The sequence below is a fragment of the Eutrigla gurnardus genome (assembly GCF_963514095.1).
Source record: "Eutrigla gurnardus genome assembly, chromosome: 15".
NCBI lineage: Eukaryota > Metazoa > Chordata > Actinopteri > Perciformes > Triglidae > Eutrigla > Eutrigla gurnardus.
In genome coordinates, this window is record NC_139938.1 from 14,303,767 (window position 1) to 14,325,182 (window position 21,416).

Consider the following 21,416-nt stretch of genomic DNA (forward strand, 5'->3'; position numbering starts at 1 on the left):
ACTATTAATTTTTTCATTACTTTTGTTTTGACATACAATATTATGATTAATTTTCATCACTTTTTTCAACAAACTATAATCTGAATTTTTTCATCACTTTTTGACATATTTTTTTCATGACTTTTTTGAAATACTATACTGACTTTGTTCATAACTTTTTTTGACATACTATACTATGATTTTTTTTCATTCCTTTTTTCAAAATACTATACTATGAATTTTTTTCAGGACTTTTTTTTGACATTGTATGCTATGATTTTTTTTTCATAACTTTTATTGACATACTATACTATGATTTTTTTCATGAATTTTTTCGACATACTATGCTATGATTTTTTTCAGGACTTTTTTTGACATACTATATTCTGATTTTTTTCAGGACTTTTTCAACATGCTATATTATGAATTTTTTCAGGACTTTTTTTTAACATACTACACTGACTTTTTTCAGGACTTTTTTGACGTACTATACTGACCTTTTTCATAACTTTTTTTGACATACTATACTAGGATTTTTTTCATGACTTTTTTCAAAATACTACGCTATGATTTTTTCATTACTTTTTTTGATGTACTATATAATGAATTTTTTCATTACTTTTTTGACATACTATACTAGGATTTTTTTCAGGACTTTTTTCAAAATACTACGCTATGATTTTTTCATTACTTTTTTTGATGTACTATATTATGAATTTTTTCATTACTTTTTTGACATACTATATTATGATTTTTTTTCATCATTTTTTTGTTTAGAAACTATAGTCTGATTTTTTTCATCACTTTTTTACATTATTTTTTTCATGACTTTTTTAACATACTATGAATTTTTCATAACTTTTTTTGACATACTATACTACAATTTTTTTCATGACTTTTTTTTTACATACTATACAATTCATTTTTTCATGACTTTTTTGACATACTATAGCCTACTGACTTATTACTTAATTTTTGACATGCTATATTACGAATTTTTTCAGGACTTTTTTTTTTACATACTATACAATTACTTTTTTCATAACTTTTTTGACATACTATACTGTGATTTTTTTCGTGACTTTTTTCAAAATACTATACTATGAATTTTTTTCATGACTTTTTTCGACATACTATATTATGAATTTTTTCAGGACTTTTTATTAACATACTACACTGACTTTTTTCAGGACTTTTTTCGACATACTATACTATGACTTTAAGCATACTATGCCCGGGGTGGGGAACCTTTTTCCTGTCAAGGGCCATTTCGATTTTTATATCATCCCTCAGGGGAAATTGTTGAACAATAACCTCTCTTGAACCTCTGTTGACTTTTTAACCTTATTGAAATAATATCAAGATCATGAGCCAATTTGAATTTTATCCATGTTATTGCTTTAAGCAGCATTCTTTATAATTAAGGGTGATTGTAGCAGATTCATGGCACAGAGGAAGGCTCAGGTGATAGCTTTTGGGTCGCCGCCCGTTTATTGTCCAAAACAATCATAAACAATAAATCAGAACCAAGTGTTACTCAACAAAGTCATAGAAACAAAGCACCTGCACCATTCTTGCTTCAACAGACCTTAGACTTGATAGTATCGGCCACATCCCCCAAGTGGAATACAGAGTGTCAGTGCATTCACAGACAGACAGCTGCAAAGAGGAGAGGAGTCTCTTCACGCAATGCCACTCAGCCAGGTTTGTAACCTTGTTTGATTTAGGTTTTGATTCTGTTTGGCCAGTAGTGAACTGTATTTGCACTCTGGGTGAATCAACACAAGGATTAAAATGTCTTGAAGGGTTGCTCTCATAGCCTGACTATACAGGACATCACATCTACTGTGAATGAGAATTTTAGTGTTTTTGTCCTCCCCTTTTGTAAGTAAGGCTGTGATTAAAAATGTTCCCGCAAACCCAATGTCCATGCTTTTAATTTTTTATTGTGTGAATTCTAACATGGTCTGTGAGAGGGAGTGAGAGAATATATAATATATAACATCGTTATTGTTATTTTGAGGCTGTGAGTTGAATTATTACAAAGAGTTGGTCCATTGAGGCCTTGAACGCTCCCTGAGGTCATCAAAGCTATTACGCTCTAGCTATACACTTTGCAATCTCTTGAATGTTAATTTCACTGACTAGTTTTGGTCTACAATATACGGCATAGGAAATTATTTTGCTTTATTTAATGAAGAGTGCCCCAGAAACCCTATTTCCCGCTGGGTTTATTAATTATCGCCCCTTGATTTGACACAATTATCTTCTTATTTAGAGGAGGTTCATAAGTAACATAGTGTAAAAATAACCACCACTGCACATGATCCACTTTCTAGCATTGAGAAGAAATGTGACTCCTTAAAACATGATAGCATAGAAAATGTGATTTCTAAGTGTCATTATAAAGACACTTTGCAACAGTTATTTCCATTTAGTTTTTTTTTTTAAATATTGAGATAAAGTATAATTCTGCTTGATGAATATGTAAATGTAAAAAAAAGCATTTACAGTGAATTAAAAACAATTGTAAGGTTATCTGAAAGGCAGATGAAGAGATAAGACCAAGAGTAACGTCTTCTGTAGCTTATTGGCATAAAGCATAATGTACACCAGCAAAATTGGCACAAACCTACATGCAAAAATAGCCATTTTCTATGGTGATCTTTTAAATTGAAAGTCAGTAGAAAATACTGCATATTTAAAAACAAACAAACATGAGCACATTTTTGCCTTTTTAAACATACAGGAAAAAATATGGACTGAAGGATTGATAAACAAGCAGCTCTGACATGAACATCATCATCTTCAGAGAGCCCAAAATGCAGATACAAAAAAGAATATTCATTGAACAAGCATAATAATATAGGCAAAATGTCATCAAATATTATAAAAGAAATAATAATATATAAAATTGACTGCAAGGAGACACATATGTAAGCCAGACTACAAAAAACTGGCACACTTTCAGATTGCATCTCTCCTCCTAAAATGAACAGTAAAATGCATTAATATGCACATACTGTCATAATAAATTGTATCTATCTTAGTGGTTTCACATGTACAATATCAAAAAGTCATTCTTCATAAATATATGACTTAAATAGTGTGACCAAGTTTTGACATCATGCAGATGGTGGCGGTGGTTCAGCAAGTAGGAGTCAGAAAGTATAACATCCTGTAGCAGAAGATCACTTCAAATGTCAACTTATTGTGCATTTAGCAAAGACACAACCCGAGAATAAAGACATCCAAGTTGTCCGCGAGCTTTGTGGGTCAGTAACATGATGACGAAGGGGGGGTTTCATTCTCAGTAAATGTTTTCTTTCCAACAAAAGGGAAGTTCATAGAAAAAACACAGAAAAACCTGCTTCCTGATCAGCATACAGTAATGTAGCATCTGTACATCTTCTCCTTTGATATCAGGATAAAATCATTTCTGCCAAATGTCTTCCAGGACAGAAAAATTAGAAGGCAGGAAAAATGCAAAAAGGCAGTTATTTGAGCTTTTTTCTTTTGGACAGATGCCTTCATGCTGATACAATCTGCATCCACCCGCAATATTAAAGATTAATCAACAGCAATAATATACGGTAAGCAATAAAAACAAGTTTGTATTCATGGTAAATACACAACTGAAATACAACTATATTGAGTGTTTATAATACCTGCAAGTCCTAAACAAATCAAATGCCATGTCAGTACAATACAAAGAAACACTAAACATAAATATTGGGTACATTTCCCCCACTAATAATTCATAACCACTTTATAATGAAATAAAAAGGTAGGGAATTTTAAGTGTTTTCTCAACTTATCAGTATTTTCTTTGGAATTTAAAACGATAGAACCCGTGTCAGGCATAGCATTTAAAAGTCTGTAAAATATCCATGTGTGTTTCAGTATGTCAAGTTTTATATTCAAACGATGAAGAACTGACGTTAATTTCAGCTTTTCACTTATGTGCAAGTGCATTCAATCCACACTGATAATTAAAATGACATTTTTTTTCTTTTAAACTTGTAGAATATCGGTATGTAGAAAGGCATCCAAAAGTCTGGTCCGGTTTGAAGCATTTTCCTTTTCTTCTCTTTTTTAAATACTGCAAATAGAGGATACGCATGGAGGGGGAAAAAGATGTGAAGAGAGCAGGTTTATAGAGAGGAGGAGCTCTGGCTGTAGTGTCTCAGCAGCTGGTCATAGTCAGCCTCCGAGGCTGGGGACAGCGGGGGAGACGAGCTGCCGCTGGAGCTCAGAGATGAGTCTCGAAACGGGGAGGGAGGCGTCAGGGCCAACAGCTCCTCCATATCCTTGGCTCGTCTGCCGCTCACGCAAGTCCCCGCGAGCTGCTCATAAATCTTACCCGACGGTCGGTTCTCGCAGAAATTGGAGACGACCGTGACCTCGGCATAAGTGGTGATGGTGGAGGGGGCCTGTCTGCTCCTGGGTGGGAGGTACTGAGGTGGACAGGGGGCGGGATCTGCGGGCGCAGGCGGGGCGGCGGCGGGCGCGGCGTTGACTACGACCCCACCCGGCAGCATCATGGTGTTCAGCTCGCTGATGTTGGCAGTGAAGCTGTTAACCACACAGCTGATCTGGTCCATGATAGTGGTGCCCTGAGCTTGGCCGCCAATCACCCCAATGCCGATGTCCCCCACGCTTATGACGCTAATGTCCCCACCGTCCGGCAAACCGACACCCTGGCCGTTGTCCCCGCCTCTTCTTCTGATGCCCGCCGGGTGCTCGGGTATGAAGGTGGGTAAGGCTTGTCCTTCCTCTTCGTCCTCTCTCCCCTGGAAACCCCTCGGCGACTGAGGGGGGGAGCAGGTGAAGGGCGGAGAGGCCTGTTGCTCGTCACACTGCTCTTTGACGCCAGCATCCGCAGGTGCATCGCCTCCTTTAGAGAAAGGCTTGATGATGGCGGTCTGGTTCACCTCGGCGGCCTCCTTTTTCTTGACGTGGAAGGACATCCTCTTCCATATGTTCGGTCTGTAGCTGTGCTCGTTCTGTGCCCATGTCACCGATTTTCCATTGGAGCTACGACACATATGAGAGACAGAGACTTAAGATTAGAAAGGGATTATAAATATGACCGATCCACTGTTAAATACTGCTCATCTTCAATAATGACATGTTTAAATGTGAGTACAATCATAGCAGGTTAACTCATTACATGTTCTACTTCTCCTTGTCAGTATTTCTAACATCCCCCGTTCTATCTTTTGCTGTCTGCGTCATTTTACATATCCCTCCATTTTCTTTTGATCTTCCCTAGAAAGAGAAATCCTTAAAGGCGGCGGATCTCCTCTGGGAGTACTTAACCCTAATGAGTTAGCCTTTTCTCTGCTCAGGGTGCAGTTTTTCCTTGGTATATCCATCCTGTTGTGATGTTCCCAAAGACGGGAATAGTATCTCAGCAGAGATTTCTTCTGTATACATGGACAGAAAAAGTATGAGGCTGTAAGGAGAGTATTTTAGATTGCCTGATGATAATCTAAGCAGGCAGTTTCCCCAACATGTCCCTCTTAACCCCCTCCGTTTCTACCGTAGACCATTTCTAAAAAAAAGTCCTTAAATGAGGTGAAATGCTGAGTGATTACAATGCAAACCATGATCGCGCTTGTATTTTTATAGTGTGATTAATGGACAACATTAATAGACCATCCAATTTCACGGTGTGCCTGGGGCTAAAACTAATAAAATAAAGTCTTCGTGGGATTTTAGGTCTCATTGAAAATCTGACTGTGTTCTTCCACATTTTTTATCGCCATCGCCGGCAAACACAGAAGCTCATTTTAAATGCGGGGGGACATGTAGGAGAAGACATCATTTAAAAGTTTCAAAATACAGTATATATCATACATCATTCTTTTCCTAGACATAGGGCAGAGGTGTTCCCTCAGGTTGAATCACATATACCTGATGTTATCCTGCACAGAGCCACGGCGTCGGAACAAGTTGGCCATGCTGCTGGAGGGTTTGCCGGTCTTGGCGGCTTTCTTGGCATCGCCTACATGCATGCGCACCACTGTGGACGTTGTGAAAGCACTCCGGACATTCTTCTCGGGCTTGGCAAGCATGATGTACACCTGGACATGAAAAATAACATCTAAATTACTATCAGGATGTTGGGATACAATACCCAAAAGTATATGTTTCCATTTTTTTTTGTTACCTTCGGGACAAACATGCAGCAGAGAGCCACTGTGGCGCTGAGGCTGACACTGAAGCACATGGTTATGATCTTGTAGTTGGAGCCGAAGTAAATGGGAACAAAGGCCAGCCAGATAATACATGTGGTGTACATGGTGAAGGCAATGTACTTGGCCTCATTGAAATTAGCCGGAACATTTCGAGTCTGCAGGAGAAAAGTAAGAGTAGAGAATAAAGAAAAAAAATATGAGCCTTGATAGAGAAAGTACGCTCTGTTATTAACGACAGTTCTGCTGAACTACCTTGAAGGCGTAGAAGGTGCAGCTCAGGATAAGCAGGCCATTGTAGCCCAGCGGCGCCACCACCCCCACAGTGGTCAGATTGCAGATCAAGTGCACCTCACGGATACTTGGGTAGTCATAGATCACCTACGAGGAGAAAAAGGGAGAGGTCAATAAAGTTGTATTAATGCATGCAAATGAACATCCCCCGCACTTTAAAACACAAACACACACAGACAACACAAATACAGACACACACACCTGTGGTGGCTCAATGATGAGAAGTGCCACAATAATCCCAAGCTGCAGCATTATGAGTAGGAAGGCGATGACCAATTGTGCGCAGGCGGACATGAAGCGCGGTTTCTTGGTGCAGATCTTCTTCTTGCTGCCTGCCAGGATCCGTGCGATACGGTTGGTCTGGATCAAAAATAGATCAATGGTTATGCAGGATTCGGTTACATCGACGGTGGATAACACCGCTCGTGCTGATTCATAACAATAATCCCCTTTTCTGTTTCCAGACATTATACATCAACCTCAGCCCACACATAGGTCCTTCACTTCTACCGTACCTCCCTTACAACTGGCCATCGTCCAACCTCTGGAGGTAGTTCTTTTATCCTTAGACGCCCTTCTATTTATGCTAAAATACAAAAAGTAGACAAATAGTCTGATCGAATGTGTCAGTTTGCAAACTCATCTGCAGCTCTCTCCTCCGCTAAAGCCTTAGACATTTATGGTTAAACTGCATACTTTATGTCCTTGAACATATTCTCATTCCAACTCGTCACACACTGAAGCTTTGTGACATCCTTTGGCATAATTTAAAAAAAAAAAAACACCTTTAGATCTTGAATGTGGGCGTGTGGAGATGACTCTTCATGTTATGTTGTAGAGTTTGTGAGAAAGTTTGACAGGAAGTGAAACATAACTTGTACCGTGTGAACTTTGTTCCTCTACCTCCTGGCAATAAAACAGAAAAGAAAATGACCTTGGTGACCAGCGCAGAGTAGCTCATGGCGGGAGACAGGCCGATTCCTAGCCGCTGGAGGTAGCAGTAGATTATGTGGGGCTTTGCAATAAGGCTGAAGGTGCACAGGTAGCCCAGACATATTCCAACCAGGATGATGTAGCAGAGCTCACGGCTGGATGACTTCACCACAGGAGTGTCCCAAAATCTGCAGACGGATCAAATTATGTCTAGGGTCACAAAATATACGGTTGAAGCGGTATTGCTTTTGACCCATTGATATTCAACAGGCACAAGCACACTGGTTTTAAAAGCTAAGAGTAATGCTATTTGACTTTGTATAATCATACTGCATTTCTATATTCCTATATTGAATCATATTTACATTTTATCTCTACTGTTAATTAGACATCTGCAGCACACAAGATAACCTGAGATACCAATTTAGTTTCTGTATCTTAACTAGATATCATATATTAATATATGTACGTTGTTGCCGATGTGACCATTTTTTGCAACTCATGTACACACTAAATATCACTGTATTAAAAATTCAGCAAGTTTGGGTCAATAAAGCATATTATCTACTATCAATAGGTTAATTGACCCAGAGTTTCTTTCTTGGCGTATTCAACAAACCAATATTGTCATTTTGATTGTCAATCACAACAAGCTCAGGTTTTACCTTAACCCTGTAACACCCCTTGTTGTAAAATTACAACGTTACCTTTAGCCATCCTAAAAAACAATCTGGTATATTTTATTTTGTTTTTTACCACATATACATAGTCATTGGGTTCTATTGTTCAGTCTCACAAGGCTATTGGATCGTACATTTGTTTATAAGTCCCGCTTTATGGCCATGAACTCACACAACCTCTCAAGGTTTCCTTCGAACATTCATTGGACTGGATTCATCAGATTCAAGTAAGTAAAATATCTTTTAGTGTAGTAAGGAATCAACCTTGCAAATGAGCCCTTAGTTGTTCTGAATTGTTGTTCAGACAACGTGAGCACAAATACAGGAATTCTGCTCCCATCTAAGCCCAATTTTGCAATATTATTATTATTATTCTCTAAAATCATACATAAACATTTTTTTTTTTTAACTCTATAATTTCTGCATCAAAGGCCTCCTACAACAACATCTGAAAGGTAAAATATATATATTTTTTAGGTTTTTCTATATCTGGGTCTTACAGGGAACTGTCACAAACACATTGTTAGTTGTAAATAATGATATTCAAAACTGCTAATTATGTAAATATTAGTACCATTCAGTAACAAATAGCAACATTAAGAAGAGTAATTTGGGAAAATAACACTAACACAAGGTTAAAACAGCATACCAATAAGTACCGGGGACAGTTAACCCATTACTGTGTTGGTGGATGTTATTGCTATTGACCCAAGTTGGACCAATTTTGACCCACTTATTATTTTTGTTTTTACTGTGGCTGTATTTACTTGATGAAGACGGAAGTAACGAAAAGTGTAGCCATGAGGCCGAGGCAGGAGAAGACCACTGCGGCTATGGGCTCGGGATCCCCCCAACGCACATACTGCACCGGGATGGGCTCACAACCTGCGGGATACAGAGAAATCACACGGAGGACAAATCTGAATTGTCTGCAAGAGTGAGTTTAGTTCTCTTGTGTAAAACATGCAGCCTATGATACAGTGGGAAATGTTTAAGGGGATTGTGGGAGAAATTAAGGATTGATTAGGATGACAAAATAAGCACACTGCCCTACATTTATGTTTTTTCAAACTAGAGATATTTCTACACAATAAGTGTTTAGGGACAAAGGTTTAAAACTGTTTTTTTACAGTTTGGAGTCGAGAGATCTAGCTTCAGGCAAATCCTTCATCCTGGCAAGGATCTAACGTGTAAAGTGTGCGGTGTGAGAACGTTTGCCAGTTTGAGGTGTGTGTGGTGTGTAAGATGTGAGGAGATTTTGGCTGCACCATGAGCGTGTGACCCAGATTCAAGGCTCCTCTGGCCTATTTGGAAAAGTAACAGACACACAAACAAAGTGTGTTTACCAGTGAGGTCGTCTGTGGGCCAGAAGCCGAGGACGCAGGCTCGACATGTGTACTCATCAAACACAAACTCGTTCTCCTTGCAAGGAGTGCAGGTCCAACAGCAGCTCACCTCTCCTTTACGGATCACCTGAGACGCACACGCACACACACACACACACACACACACACACACACACACGCACATATGAAAAGGGCGGAAGGGTCTCAAAGCTCCAATGGCACTTTTATGTAGGTAATCTTACACTCTGACTGCCCTGCAGGACAGGGAAATGAGGAGTTCTTCATCAGGGGACCAAGAAATCATTTCAAATACAGGTTATCTTGGTCCTAGAAGCCCATCAGTGTGAAAAATAAGCTTAGGAGAGTGAACGTGTGGTGGGTCAATGGTTCATGCTGTCACTTGCAGAAAGCTCTGAGTTCAAATCTCTGTGTGAAGATGCGTTCCCTGGGGGTGCTACAGTGTCCTCTCACAGCCAGAAGGTCAGGAGATCTGGAAACTGCTCTTAATGATGAACATCTTACATGTGACGGTAACCTGGGACAGGCTGCATGGATGGATAAAAAGGAATAGAGCAGTGAGCAGAAACAGGAACTGTGACTGAGAATGAGCCTGGAGTTTTGAATTCCCAACAAGCTGCCACATCACTGGGAGTCCGTGTTGAGTGTGTAGGAAGGGTTTAACGTTGGAGACTTTTGGGATTGATTGAGAGGAGGCAGTCTGTGGCGTTCTCCGTGATTTGGAGTCGCTACAGGGAGTTACAGCAGCCCAGATGGGACGTGATTAAAGCTTGAATAAAGAGCTTTGCTGAGTCCCTGGTGGGTTACACGAGGATGTGATTGGACTGATTTTTGCACACTTGTGAGCTCTACTGAGTGGGTTTTGCTTGACAGTTTTCAGTGATGGTCTATATGGAAGCATGAAGATATGAAACCATGACTGTTGTTTAGAGATGATCATACCGGAAACAGCGACCAATAATGTGAATTGTTTATAGCCTGAAGAGGTGGATAAATACCATACTGCATGCATGCAAATAAAGGGGTAGTGCAGTTAATAATAATGATAAAAAAAAGGAGAAATTTTAAGAAATGTTACGAATTTTAAAAACACATTTTCCCCGACGATGTAAAGTGTGTGCTGGAGTGGTGCATACCTTGATCTGTGCCTTCTGGCAGGGTTCAGAGCAGACTGACTGGATGATGTCACTGTTGTTACTCCAGATTTCCTCATCGTTCATCTGCAGGCCACCTTGATCCCAGCTTCCCACGTGGATGTAAGCGTACTCGTCCTCGCCTGTGCGCTTGAAGTTCATGATTTCATACCTGAAGCACATGTATTAACCGTTTGCATGGAACGGCATAAACATACATTTAACATTTTTCATTCTGCTTCTTCATTTCCTTCCCTCCTTCCCCACCCTAATCCTCACCTGCCGGGTGAATCTCCATTCTGGTCAAAGTGGATGGTTTCCCCAGACACACCAGTGAAGTTGGTTCTCATCAGGAAATCCAGCAGCGTGCGACCATCGATGGGCCGCATGATCTCACACAAACCCTGGAAACCAGGAGAGGAGCAGGTCACAATGCTGTCACGGCCAATGAGAAAGCATACACTATCCATACTGTACCTTATATCCTGGACAGAGGGATTGCTGCATGGCGTGCAGGCCGTAAGCCATGGAATAGATGGCATTTATGACAAAGCCCATCTTGGTGTCTTGGGCGTACTGATGGCGCAGAGACTCTCTCCCTGTGGAGAACAGAGACCTGCTCATAAGGAAAAAGCCCTCATCTGATGGTTTGAGGATGTGAATACTAGGAGGGAGGTGTGTGGAATGTTGTACTAACAGGTGCACGTGCGGTTGTACATGCTGCTCTCCTGAGGATGTCCCCTCAGCCTGCACTGGAAGCGATGCTGCCAGAACTCAGGGAACCAGGGGTTTCTCAGGTTGGCGTCGGGCTTCAGGTTCAGGTAATAATCATCGAACCAGGTCACGTACGCCGACTTGAGTTTTATGGTGATTCCGCCAGCCGCCTCCCTCTGGTAGCCATCGGTCACATCGGACCTGTCTGCCCAGCCGTCGCTGGAGAGGAGGAGGGAGGAGGAAACAGACATTCGTCCTTTACTTTATATTTTACGTGTTTTCTACTCTTTTTATTATTGCTTTATTATTCTATATTTAATGTTGATTCAGGTAAAGTGACTGACATCTTCTAATTGTTCACTTTGAGGGGAAAATATCTCAATAATCAGGATTTTAAACTCTTAATTAATAGAGGATTAGGGTAGAAAAAGGTTACCGTATGTAGTTTGGAATGGTGTTATTAGGAGGAATAACACCAGTCCATGATGGCAGTGGATTTTTAATGTTACCTGCTGTCAAAAGCTTTAGTTAGTGCGTATGACTCTATTTGTACCACCGTCACGCAGATTGAAAGAGACAGGTGGTGCCTCGCAAAATCAACCTAATAACTACTCTGCAGAGACTTACAGAAAAATTAACAATTTATTTTATGACTCAGATGTACCAACACAAGACTCCCTGGGCGATACAAATAAATAAAGTATTTGCTCACATATCCAAGAATTGTGAAGTGACTGAAAAAAAAAATTAAATGTGCTAGAATAACTTGGAATAAATATCCAGGGATCAAAGGTTGATGGTGCTAGCAGGACTTGGCTAGCTGGGATGGAGAGGCGATATTTTCTTTCTAACATGCCTGCTGATAAATAAGATCTCGGGCTTATTATCTGTGTCTCTAAGTCCATTGAGACCAAACTGATTTTATTTTCTTAACAACTTAATGAGCAGATATCTCAGTGCAGATACGGCCCCGCATCGCAGAAACATGCTGTTCCTGTGAACCAATCTTTGAATGTATTTTTAATGCAGACCTCCTGATTTGTAACGTGAACATTTTGCATGAAGGATTCATTATGAATTTCATTCTACAGAATGAATTCTGACTATAGTTGCGAAAGACACCTGGTGCTCAGTGATCTTTAAACAGCAGGGAATTACCATCAGGCTGCAGCGTCTGCAGACGCATCTGATCCGCTGTTTATTCAAAACCTCTGTGGGCTTGGACTCAATAAGCTATCTTGTCAGTGAACTGTTTGAAATGGTTTGTAATCCATCTATTATTACCCATCCCGCCGGACACGTGTCTACGATATACAAAGGCAGGAGGCTGATGATTCCACCTCCACATGCATGTAAACACACAGACCTCACTGACACAAAGAGATGTACCCTTCCCCTTCTAACTGACAACCAAAAAAAAAAGCAAAGGAAGTCAATTTTTTGAAAACTTTGCTAACCGAGCTCGAGTTACACAACAGTTCTGTGGGTGTTTCTTTTTTTTCTTTTTTTCTTTTTTTTCTATCATGCTTGATTCTCTGGGTGAGGCAGGAGATCATTTCATAACACATCCTTAGAGAAGCGAGCACAGAAATAGTACACTGGTATAAAACAGACAGGAATGGATATGAAAAGCACGGATGGCTTTGACTCTGGATAGTTTGAATCACTCTTGAACGAGAGCTCTGAAACCCACACAGCGACCTTGCAGGGCAGTGTGCTGTGTGCAGAGCGGTGCTACAACACCTACAGGCTTGAAGACACACAAGAAAGCGTGCGCTCACACACTTGGACGCATTTCGTGCACTTATTTCACATCATAAAATTCAATACTGATCAACTTTACTGTGAGTGGATACTTTGCTCTGGTACGAAAGGTTGGATAGTTTTAAAAACTCTAATTAAACTGAAGACATGGTGTGGATCCACTAGTTTCATGTCGTCACATGTACGCCTGTTTTACTCTTCCATCCTCCTTTGTGTCTTTTGTTTGAGGAAATAACCTCTTTAAATGTGCACGTGATCAATGATATATTAAACTATAGCATAACAAGTACTAGGTGATGGGAATATGATTAGATTTTCAAGTATCTGGAATTAAAATCAATATTTTAGCTGAGCTGCCCATACTTAACCGTCAGTAAGTACACATCTCTTAACTGAAATGAACCATGATTTGAATCAGCAAGTGATTTTGACTTGCACCTCCAAGTATATATTATAAGTATATACAGTTTAGTAAGTACTGTGCTGTACCAGTTAAGTGTACAAGTCATTTTTACCTGATGCAAAGGTTAGAAGAAAAGTAAAATGTGTGTGTCAAATGTAACGGCAATCTCAACCTCATGGTGGCAGGAGGAAAAGTACAATCCATTAAGTCATTAACTAAAAACAGAGAGGGGCCGTAGTTGTTTGACTTTTGTCCCACATTTTGAGGAGTTAGCCTTAACTTCATAATGTTCTTGTGATATATATATACCAGAATTTCTCCATTGAAAGCCACTGAAATTAGACAGTGGATTCGATACAATAGTCAAAACACATAAATCAGCAAAAAGTATTCTTTGCTCCTCCAGTCTTTCTATAAATGGAACGTACATATGAACGTACTGCAAACGCACACATTAAATCCCTGATGACAAATCATCCAGGCTGGCCTCAAAAGGATGGTGTGTGAGTAGGTAACTTAAATAGGAAGCTGAAAAAATGATGCTGATGTAGGATGGAACCATTATCATAACAGTGCTCACACATGATGGCATCAAAAGAGACACAAATTCACCATCCTAACACTCCATTTAAAATCCAATCAACCCCCAAATGAGTTAGAATGACTAATGAGAAGATGGTGTCTGGAAGCCCTGGCTGGTGATATGGATTAGAGTGCTTGGTGCTTTTCAATATGTAGTTCAAGGTTACTTTATGTTTCCTGCTGACAGGTTTGAGCGACAGCCTACATATGTGGCTCCTAATGAGGAAAGGCATTTATAGAACACGAGGGACAAGAGTGAGCCAGAGAGCTAAACCTTAAAATAAAACACGTTATTCTTGGAGAGACTGAAACCTCCTGCTAAATCAACCCCTTCTTTCCCTCTATTTTCTTTTCCCCTCGTGTTTTTAATTGCTCTCCGTCTCTCCTGCATCCTATCCCCAGCCTTTGACATGTTCTCTGCCTATATGAACCTACAATGAGCCACGTACTTTATAGCAATGTTCTATTACATAGCAATATTGAAGTATAACTAGATCCCAAAAAAAAGACGTTTTAAAAATGCATATTTAATCATACTGGATCATTGCCTAATCTATTCACGTGTCTATTTCCGTGGCCTCTTTTAATAGGAAATCCCTCATATGCTGACTTTATATGACAGCCGGCTATACCTCTTTTTTGCTGTTCTGCTGTGATAATAGCAATAACAAAAATATATATTATAAATATTGATTTATAATGAATTTAATGCTTTTATTGAAGGGTTGGGTGTTCTTTTCAAGCACATTTTTGCAGGTTTTCTAGCTGACAAGCTTACAAACATCAGCCTGCTGCTCCAATAAAACATACCCATGAATAAAGACAAAGCAGGCTGGGTGAGCCTTTCTTAATGAGAGCAACAAGTGCATTGACTCAGACTGAATGCTAAAATAGTATGAAGTGCAGAAACAACAATGTGCATATTTCTAATGTCATACAGGTTTATGTCGCTGTCGTGTGATCACCCGCTCATTAAATGAAATACCTTAACGTTCCTTGACCGCCACAGAGTGGATGGATGCGATGAAGATGATAATTAAGATGATGATGAGAGGACAAAGATGGCTCCAATGACAACAAACACATGTTGTCTGGTGATGTTGGACATGGAGAGAGTCTGGATTGGAAATGAATGCTAAAAAAAAAAAAAACTGAAGCAAAAAATAACAATCAGTCAATGCTTTTAGCCTCTAAGAAAAGCAGAAGAAAAGTCCACGGGTCAGAAATGCATTCATCAATTTGACATACCGCAATGCTCCGCTCACCTTCCAACCAGCAGGAACTCTCCCACCAGACCCTGTCGTCTCATGGCCATCAATATGCCTCGGACCGTCATGCCCTCGCAGAAGCAGGCCACGACCCTGGCTTTGGGCAGGTGGGCTCGTAGCTTCTGCAGGAGCTTATCGAAGCCCTGCTCGCCCGCATTGCTGTATATCTTATCAGAGTGGGCGATGCAGATGCCCTCCTGTGCTGCCATGTCTTTAAATGCTTCCATACCACTCTCACCGTAATTACCTAGAGGGGAATATACACAAAAGCACTGGTATTCAAATACACACAATACTGCTCACAAGAAACCTGGGGTGTGTCACCTTTAATTAAAGCCAGGATTAAGGAAATAGATTCCATATTTGGCCGTTACGTTTCTGTTGTTGTTGCATTATTTAAAATAAATCACCTGATATTCCAGTATACTTCTTTTGATTTATGTAAATGCATTCTAGAAACATTTATGCATTTACTTTTTGTTTTGCGCTCCCCACACTTTCGCTCCAGCACAAACACTCTCTTGTGACCTTGTGATGCAAACACAGAGCACACAATCAAATACACTGGTGTGATGCCAGCTAACACATGGGAGTCCAGTAGCTCTGTCCCCATTATGGCAACTGTCGGTTACATTTCCCTGTTTTTTTTTTTTTTTTTTTGAGCAAATGTCCTTTCACTCTGTGCATGACACTATATGAGGGATCCTTTTGATTAATGCAATGTGTTTTACATGTGGCTCCCCTCCTTGAGAGACAACATCATTATTCAACTCTCTGTTACCGTGGCTGATAATGCTGTAAATTCTGATAACCTTCTACGTGGCCAGTAAGTAGTTTGCTGTCCAAAGGTATCAGCAAAATGTAATGCAAAGCAGGCTACAGTGTAGTGTTTGAGATCCATGACCATAACCCCGGGGGCTACCATAAATATGGAAGCTTTGCAGCTCTGTAATGGGAATTTTTGTACTTTAGTCGGTGCAACTTTTGTGTATTTGTGGGTGTTAATGTGGGAAACGCTGGTATCGTCGACTGGGTCATAAACCTTGGCATTCGTTTATGCAAATGTCATGCAGAGTAACAAGTGAGGTTCATCTGCATTTGACAGCGAGGGCTTTATAACTGTGGTGTTGGAATAACAATGATGTGTAATGTATTTCTACTCGGAGATTAGAAACTCAAAAATGGAGCCTGTTGTAAAATGTTAATTCCATGAAATTGGTTGTCTTATAACTTAGCAAACATGTACAAGGTTGCCTTGTTAATGCAAGATGGATTAAAAATGAATAAATAAATCAAATGTGTGGGTATAATTACATGTATACATTTATAAATGCATTCATTTTGAAAGCACCCCACTGCCTGCTGGACTCAGATGCTCTCTGCAACATAAATGTTAAAACCATGGCTTTCCTTACAATAAGAGCTACCCATGACATGAGGTTTTATCCTGGAAGAGAACATTTGGCATGCAAATACCTTTTTTTGGTATTCATATGGGATAAACTGGAACGATCCAGTCAGGATTTGGCACTTATTCCTATCAGGAGGGATTTATTTCATAGACATATGGCCTTGAGCCACTAAGAGGTTAAAACAGAGAAGAAGCAGTACATTGAGGGAACAGTATGGAATATTTTGGTGTTTGGTTTTAACCACGGTATCATCATGATGTATTTTGTTTCTGAATTGGTGGGATTAGTGATTCAGGGGCTGGATCTTTTGAAGTTTGAGTGTTGATCTAGCTTAAATGTCTACACCATGGGATGGAGGTTGTTTTGGGGTAAAAATTGGTGATCCACCATACAAAATATCATAGATTCACTTGTGGTGACAAAAACAGTAAATGTTCTTTTGTATTGAAGCCATCCATCACACTTAGAGCACATAATGGTCACTGAATCACAGGTTAACGTACAACTGCTGTGAGAATTAGATCAGTGGCTAAAGCTTCCCTGAAATAGGTGGACAGGGCAGATATGATACCCAGAGAGTTCAAAACCCCTGACCGATGTTCCCTATTTCATACGAATTCATAATGTGGAAAACACATAGCATGGTATGTGTGTGTTGTGTGTGAATGTGTATCCCTGTAAAAACAGAGTGCTTGTTGCAGGAGGCTATCATATATGATATATCATAATGATATATGAGATTCGGTTGAGATCCTTCATATACTGCTTCTCACCTGCTCCTTCAGACTGAAAACCGAAAAAGACTACTGATCCTAAGAACTGAAACGAGGAATTGAGTCAGGCACTGCCCACAATAATGCAGATGCATTCACTGACCCCGGATGACAAAATGTGAGAAGGACGCGCATGCATACACGCGCATGCTTACCCTCGGTGTGGATCGCAGACACGTAGCTCCAGTTGTATTTCTTGACAATGTCCACCATGGCTTTGGCCTGTTGCATATCTGACGGCACCACCCTCATGAAATATTTAAACAGGCTCTATTGGAAAGGAATTTACATGTTCACACGTTTTGGCAGTAAACATGACAGCGTGCCGAGCAGACACACATGCAATAACTCTTATCTTATCTTATATAACCTATCCATGTCAGCCCACATTGACTTTCAGATGATCTTTTTGAACAAAGGACAATGCGGATGTTTATGGCATAAAGATCGCATATACTCATGCTGTCTTATTTTAGATGCTTTAATATGTTCTATTTAATCACCAGCTTTCCGGTTATTATGATATGTAAATCAACCTTGAGAGCTTTCCTTGTTGTCATTGTTGCATATCGTCAGAGGATAATATAGTTGCAGGCTCCGTTAACTTGTGAAGTCTACACTGAACTCTCTCTTCAAGCTGATTTTCATTAAAACCTCAGATCAGTAACTGCACAGAAAGAATAAAACCACAACAATGTTTTTGTTTTTGTTAATTGGTGTTACCTTGTCACTGAGATCCATGCTGGTGGCTGAGTACGCTATCTGTGGGATGTTGAAGAGCTGGAGGAGATTTTGCACCTGGATGGCCACAGAGCTGGATCCGGGCCCGATCAGTCCCACGATGGGCTTCTTCGCCTGCAGCAACATGCTCCCTGCCTCGGCAGCACACCTGCCCTGGTTCTCCTCCTCCTCGTTGGACACCAGCGTGTCCCGGATGAACTCGATGCTCTGCTCCAGCGCCACTGCCGAGTGCCAGCACGAGTCCCTGGTGCAGAAGGAGTGAATCCACAATGTTGTTTAGGCAAGCAGGATGAGGGAATGAGAAGATCGTTCGGAGGAGCCAGTTGGATGCTTTTTAAGAACATGCATAGGCACCGACTATGTTCAGCATCCAAAACACTTGACTAACACAATTTTTTGGAGCAGTGAGAAAACTGAAAATCCAAAGTTCAGCCAAATCTGACATGAGCTTTCAGCAGTCTGAGTCAGTAAATCAATATCTGAAAGTCTTTTTTAAGTATTGATTGGCCCTTTTTTGTTCCGTTGGACAGTGTCGCCTCGATGACCTGCAGTGGACAGATACCTCCCAGCAGTCAATAGCAAGTAAACATCAGCCTCATATTGGCTTCAGATGAAGCTTGAAGGGATTTTTTTGCTGCTTCATTTTTTAAGAGAGTAGTTGCACTCGGAAGGGATCACTTTAGAATCTTTATGGAGAGTAGGAACGATCGTGGCAACCAACTCCTTCAACATACATATGGCATTTTGTTAGCAGGTCAGATTGCCTGCCTAGTGTATCTCACTGCCCCCACTCTTATGTTACCCCTCAATTTCCTCTCATGACCTAACTCATCCATCTACCCCCGTGTGTCAACCCAGCCCTCTTCAGTTACCTACAGTCTCCCTGGGAGCTTCCCTGCTCCTTCACCACAATCCCTTTATAGTATTCTACATGAACAGTTCTTGTCTTAGACAAAGATGGAATGTTGCAATCACATCTGTTATTAAAAAAAAACTTTCTAGAGACCAGTAAAACCCTTCGTCTTCCTTGAATAATTGGAAATTTAATCAAATTTAGTTATTAATATCAGCCTCAGCTTTTGCCTGGGTGTATTGTTCTTAACATAACATGGTGTAAAAAGCAGAGTTATTCTGGTTGTTTGTGAGTCTGCTATCCGATTGGATCCCTGCCAATATGGTGTAGGTATTAAAGGGACAACAGTTTCATGCCAAACCTCTGGGTTTTATCCCACACTGTGCTATAATGTATGTTTAAATTTGCAACTTCAAGAAGATCGCTATCTTACTCATTCTGTATAAAAATGTACTCAACAAACAAACTGATTTCTTTTGTATCTAACCTCTTCGTCGTGTCAACACATGGTCTCATAATTCAACGGTAAAGGTCACTGACAGAAGTTTCTGACCTGATCTCACAGCCCAGGGTGATATTGGGGAGGATGGCGGGGTCTGCGTTGATTCGATCTAGAGTGTGCATCATGGCCTCCACTCTCTGGATCCCGTACTGCTCACGCACCGCCCCGCACTTTCGCTCATGGACCTGAGCGGAGTATTATTATTATTATTTATCACATGCAAAAATGGAGAAAATGAGCGCATGCACATCAACACACACACAGGGTGTCTTACCTTGTCTGCTGGTGGTTGGTGGTGGACCGAGAACAGAGCTCCAATGATGATGTCACCAGGGATGTGTGTCAACACCCTTCTCTCAGTGTTCTGGGCGTTGACCCCGACCTGGTCTTCCAGGCCCAGGATGACGCTCACTGCCACCAGCTTCACATATAACCCCAACCTATGTCCCATCCCTCCGCTGCTCCTCACACCTCCTGCCATCCTCTGTCCTCTTAGAGCTGACGTTCTGATGAATGTGCCGTCGTTGGCATGGCGTTGGTGGTGCCTGGGGTGAGGGTTAGATTCCTGAAGAAAATGAAGCAAATGAGCTCAGTGTAGTGAGCTCATGTCGTGTGATTAAATGCAGACTTAATCAGTCGAGAGAGAGAGAGAGCACATGCATTTAAAACGTAGTTAGAATGTCACAGATTATTTAAAACTTTCTCTTCTTACAATAACATCAAGCTGCTGTCCGTTGTGCTGAAATCGTGTTGCTATAGCATCATGCAACTTTAGAAAAAAAACACAATCATCCAGCTGGGGGGTCCACTGCAGAATGAACACCCTAGGTGTGCGCGCAGCGTTACACGGGCAACTTCAGCCTACCTGTTCAGCGCCAGCAGCCTCGCAGATGCCATCCCTCCTCGTGAGCGCGTTATCGCCGCAGAAGACGACGAGAAAAGCGTCGCGAGGCTCCTGCTCGCGCTCAGTCTGGCGCCTGGTTACAGCAAACTGCAAATAGCAGCAAATAATATAGCCCGTTATTGGAACATGTTTGACTTACTGACGCACATGGCGCCCCCCCCCCTCTCCTCCTCCTCCTCCTTCTCCACCTCCTACTCCAAAACAGTGGAGAGCATGGAGCTTCAACGGTGACTAAAACGAGTAGAACTGTAGAGAGCTGCGCTAGTGATGAGTTCATCATTAATCAGGCATCGAAACACGACAGGATTCCCTTTAACTGCAGTTCCATTTAACATCATGTTGCTCTGTTTTCCCCTCTCCTCTCTGTAATGACTGTAACAGTGATGTTTTTATCATAATCCGATGCATATGGGTTGAATGTTTTTGTTTGTTTGTTGTATCAATCTGTACTTACAGGGTTCTAACTGGTATGTTGGGACTTTTAGAGGAAAGAAGAAATACGTTACACTGTAAGTATTTTAGTACTTTAGTAAATATTACTGTTACTATGTTTTACAGCAGTAAGTGGGACGATATGAAATTTGATACCACCATCATCCTGCCCAAAATATCGCGATTAACGATATTATCACATAATTATCAAAATGTAGGCTACTTAAAACTATTAAATGGCTCTTAAACATACTGTAATCACTTTGCCTTCCGTGCACATCTGTTTTAGTGGAAAACAATCAATCTGAAATAAGGTGATCATAACTCATAAGGTCCGCCTGCATACATAAATAAAATATACTGGGTATACAGGTTGAAGGGAGACGTTTCTACTGTAAGTATTTTAGGAGTACTGGGTACTTAAGAGGGTAAACAGACACATCCCTTATAAATAATTATGGTGTAGCGTATTTTGTAATGTGCTA

At 40.7% G+C, this 21,416-nt stretch overlaps 1 protein-coding gene across 1 annotated transcript; it reads right to left on the bottom strand.

Moving 5' to 3' along the window:
* Positions 1-877: 877 nt before the first annotated feature.
* Positions 878-20,576, bottom strand: grm5a (glutamate receptor, metabotropic 5a). The gene is made up of 19 exons (XM_084028584.1): positions 20,461-20,576; positions 19,870-20,160; positions 19,647-19,780; positions 18,223-18,484; positions 17,655-17,769; positions 15,312-15,561; positions 11,281-11,516; positions 11,061-11,182; positions 10,863-10,987; positions 10,587-10,755; positions 9,433-9,559; positions 8,854-8,971; positions 7,408-7,594; positions 6,675-6,833; positions 6,435-6,560; positions 6,155-6,337; positions 5,899-6,068; positions 1,100-5,016; positions 878-912 (listed from the first exon to the last, which is right to left on the bottom strand). Exons 2-18 carry the CDS (start codon positions 20,074-20,076, stop codon positions 4,134-4,136), a joined length of 3,573 nt encoding a protein of 1,190 aa, XP_083884710.1. The 5' UTR covers positions 20,077-20,160; positions 20,461-20,576; the 3' UTR covers positions 878-912; positions 1,100-4,133.
* Between the last annotated feature and the right edge of the window lie 840 nt (positions 20,577-21,416).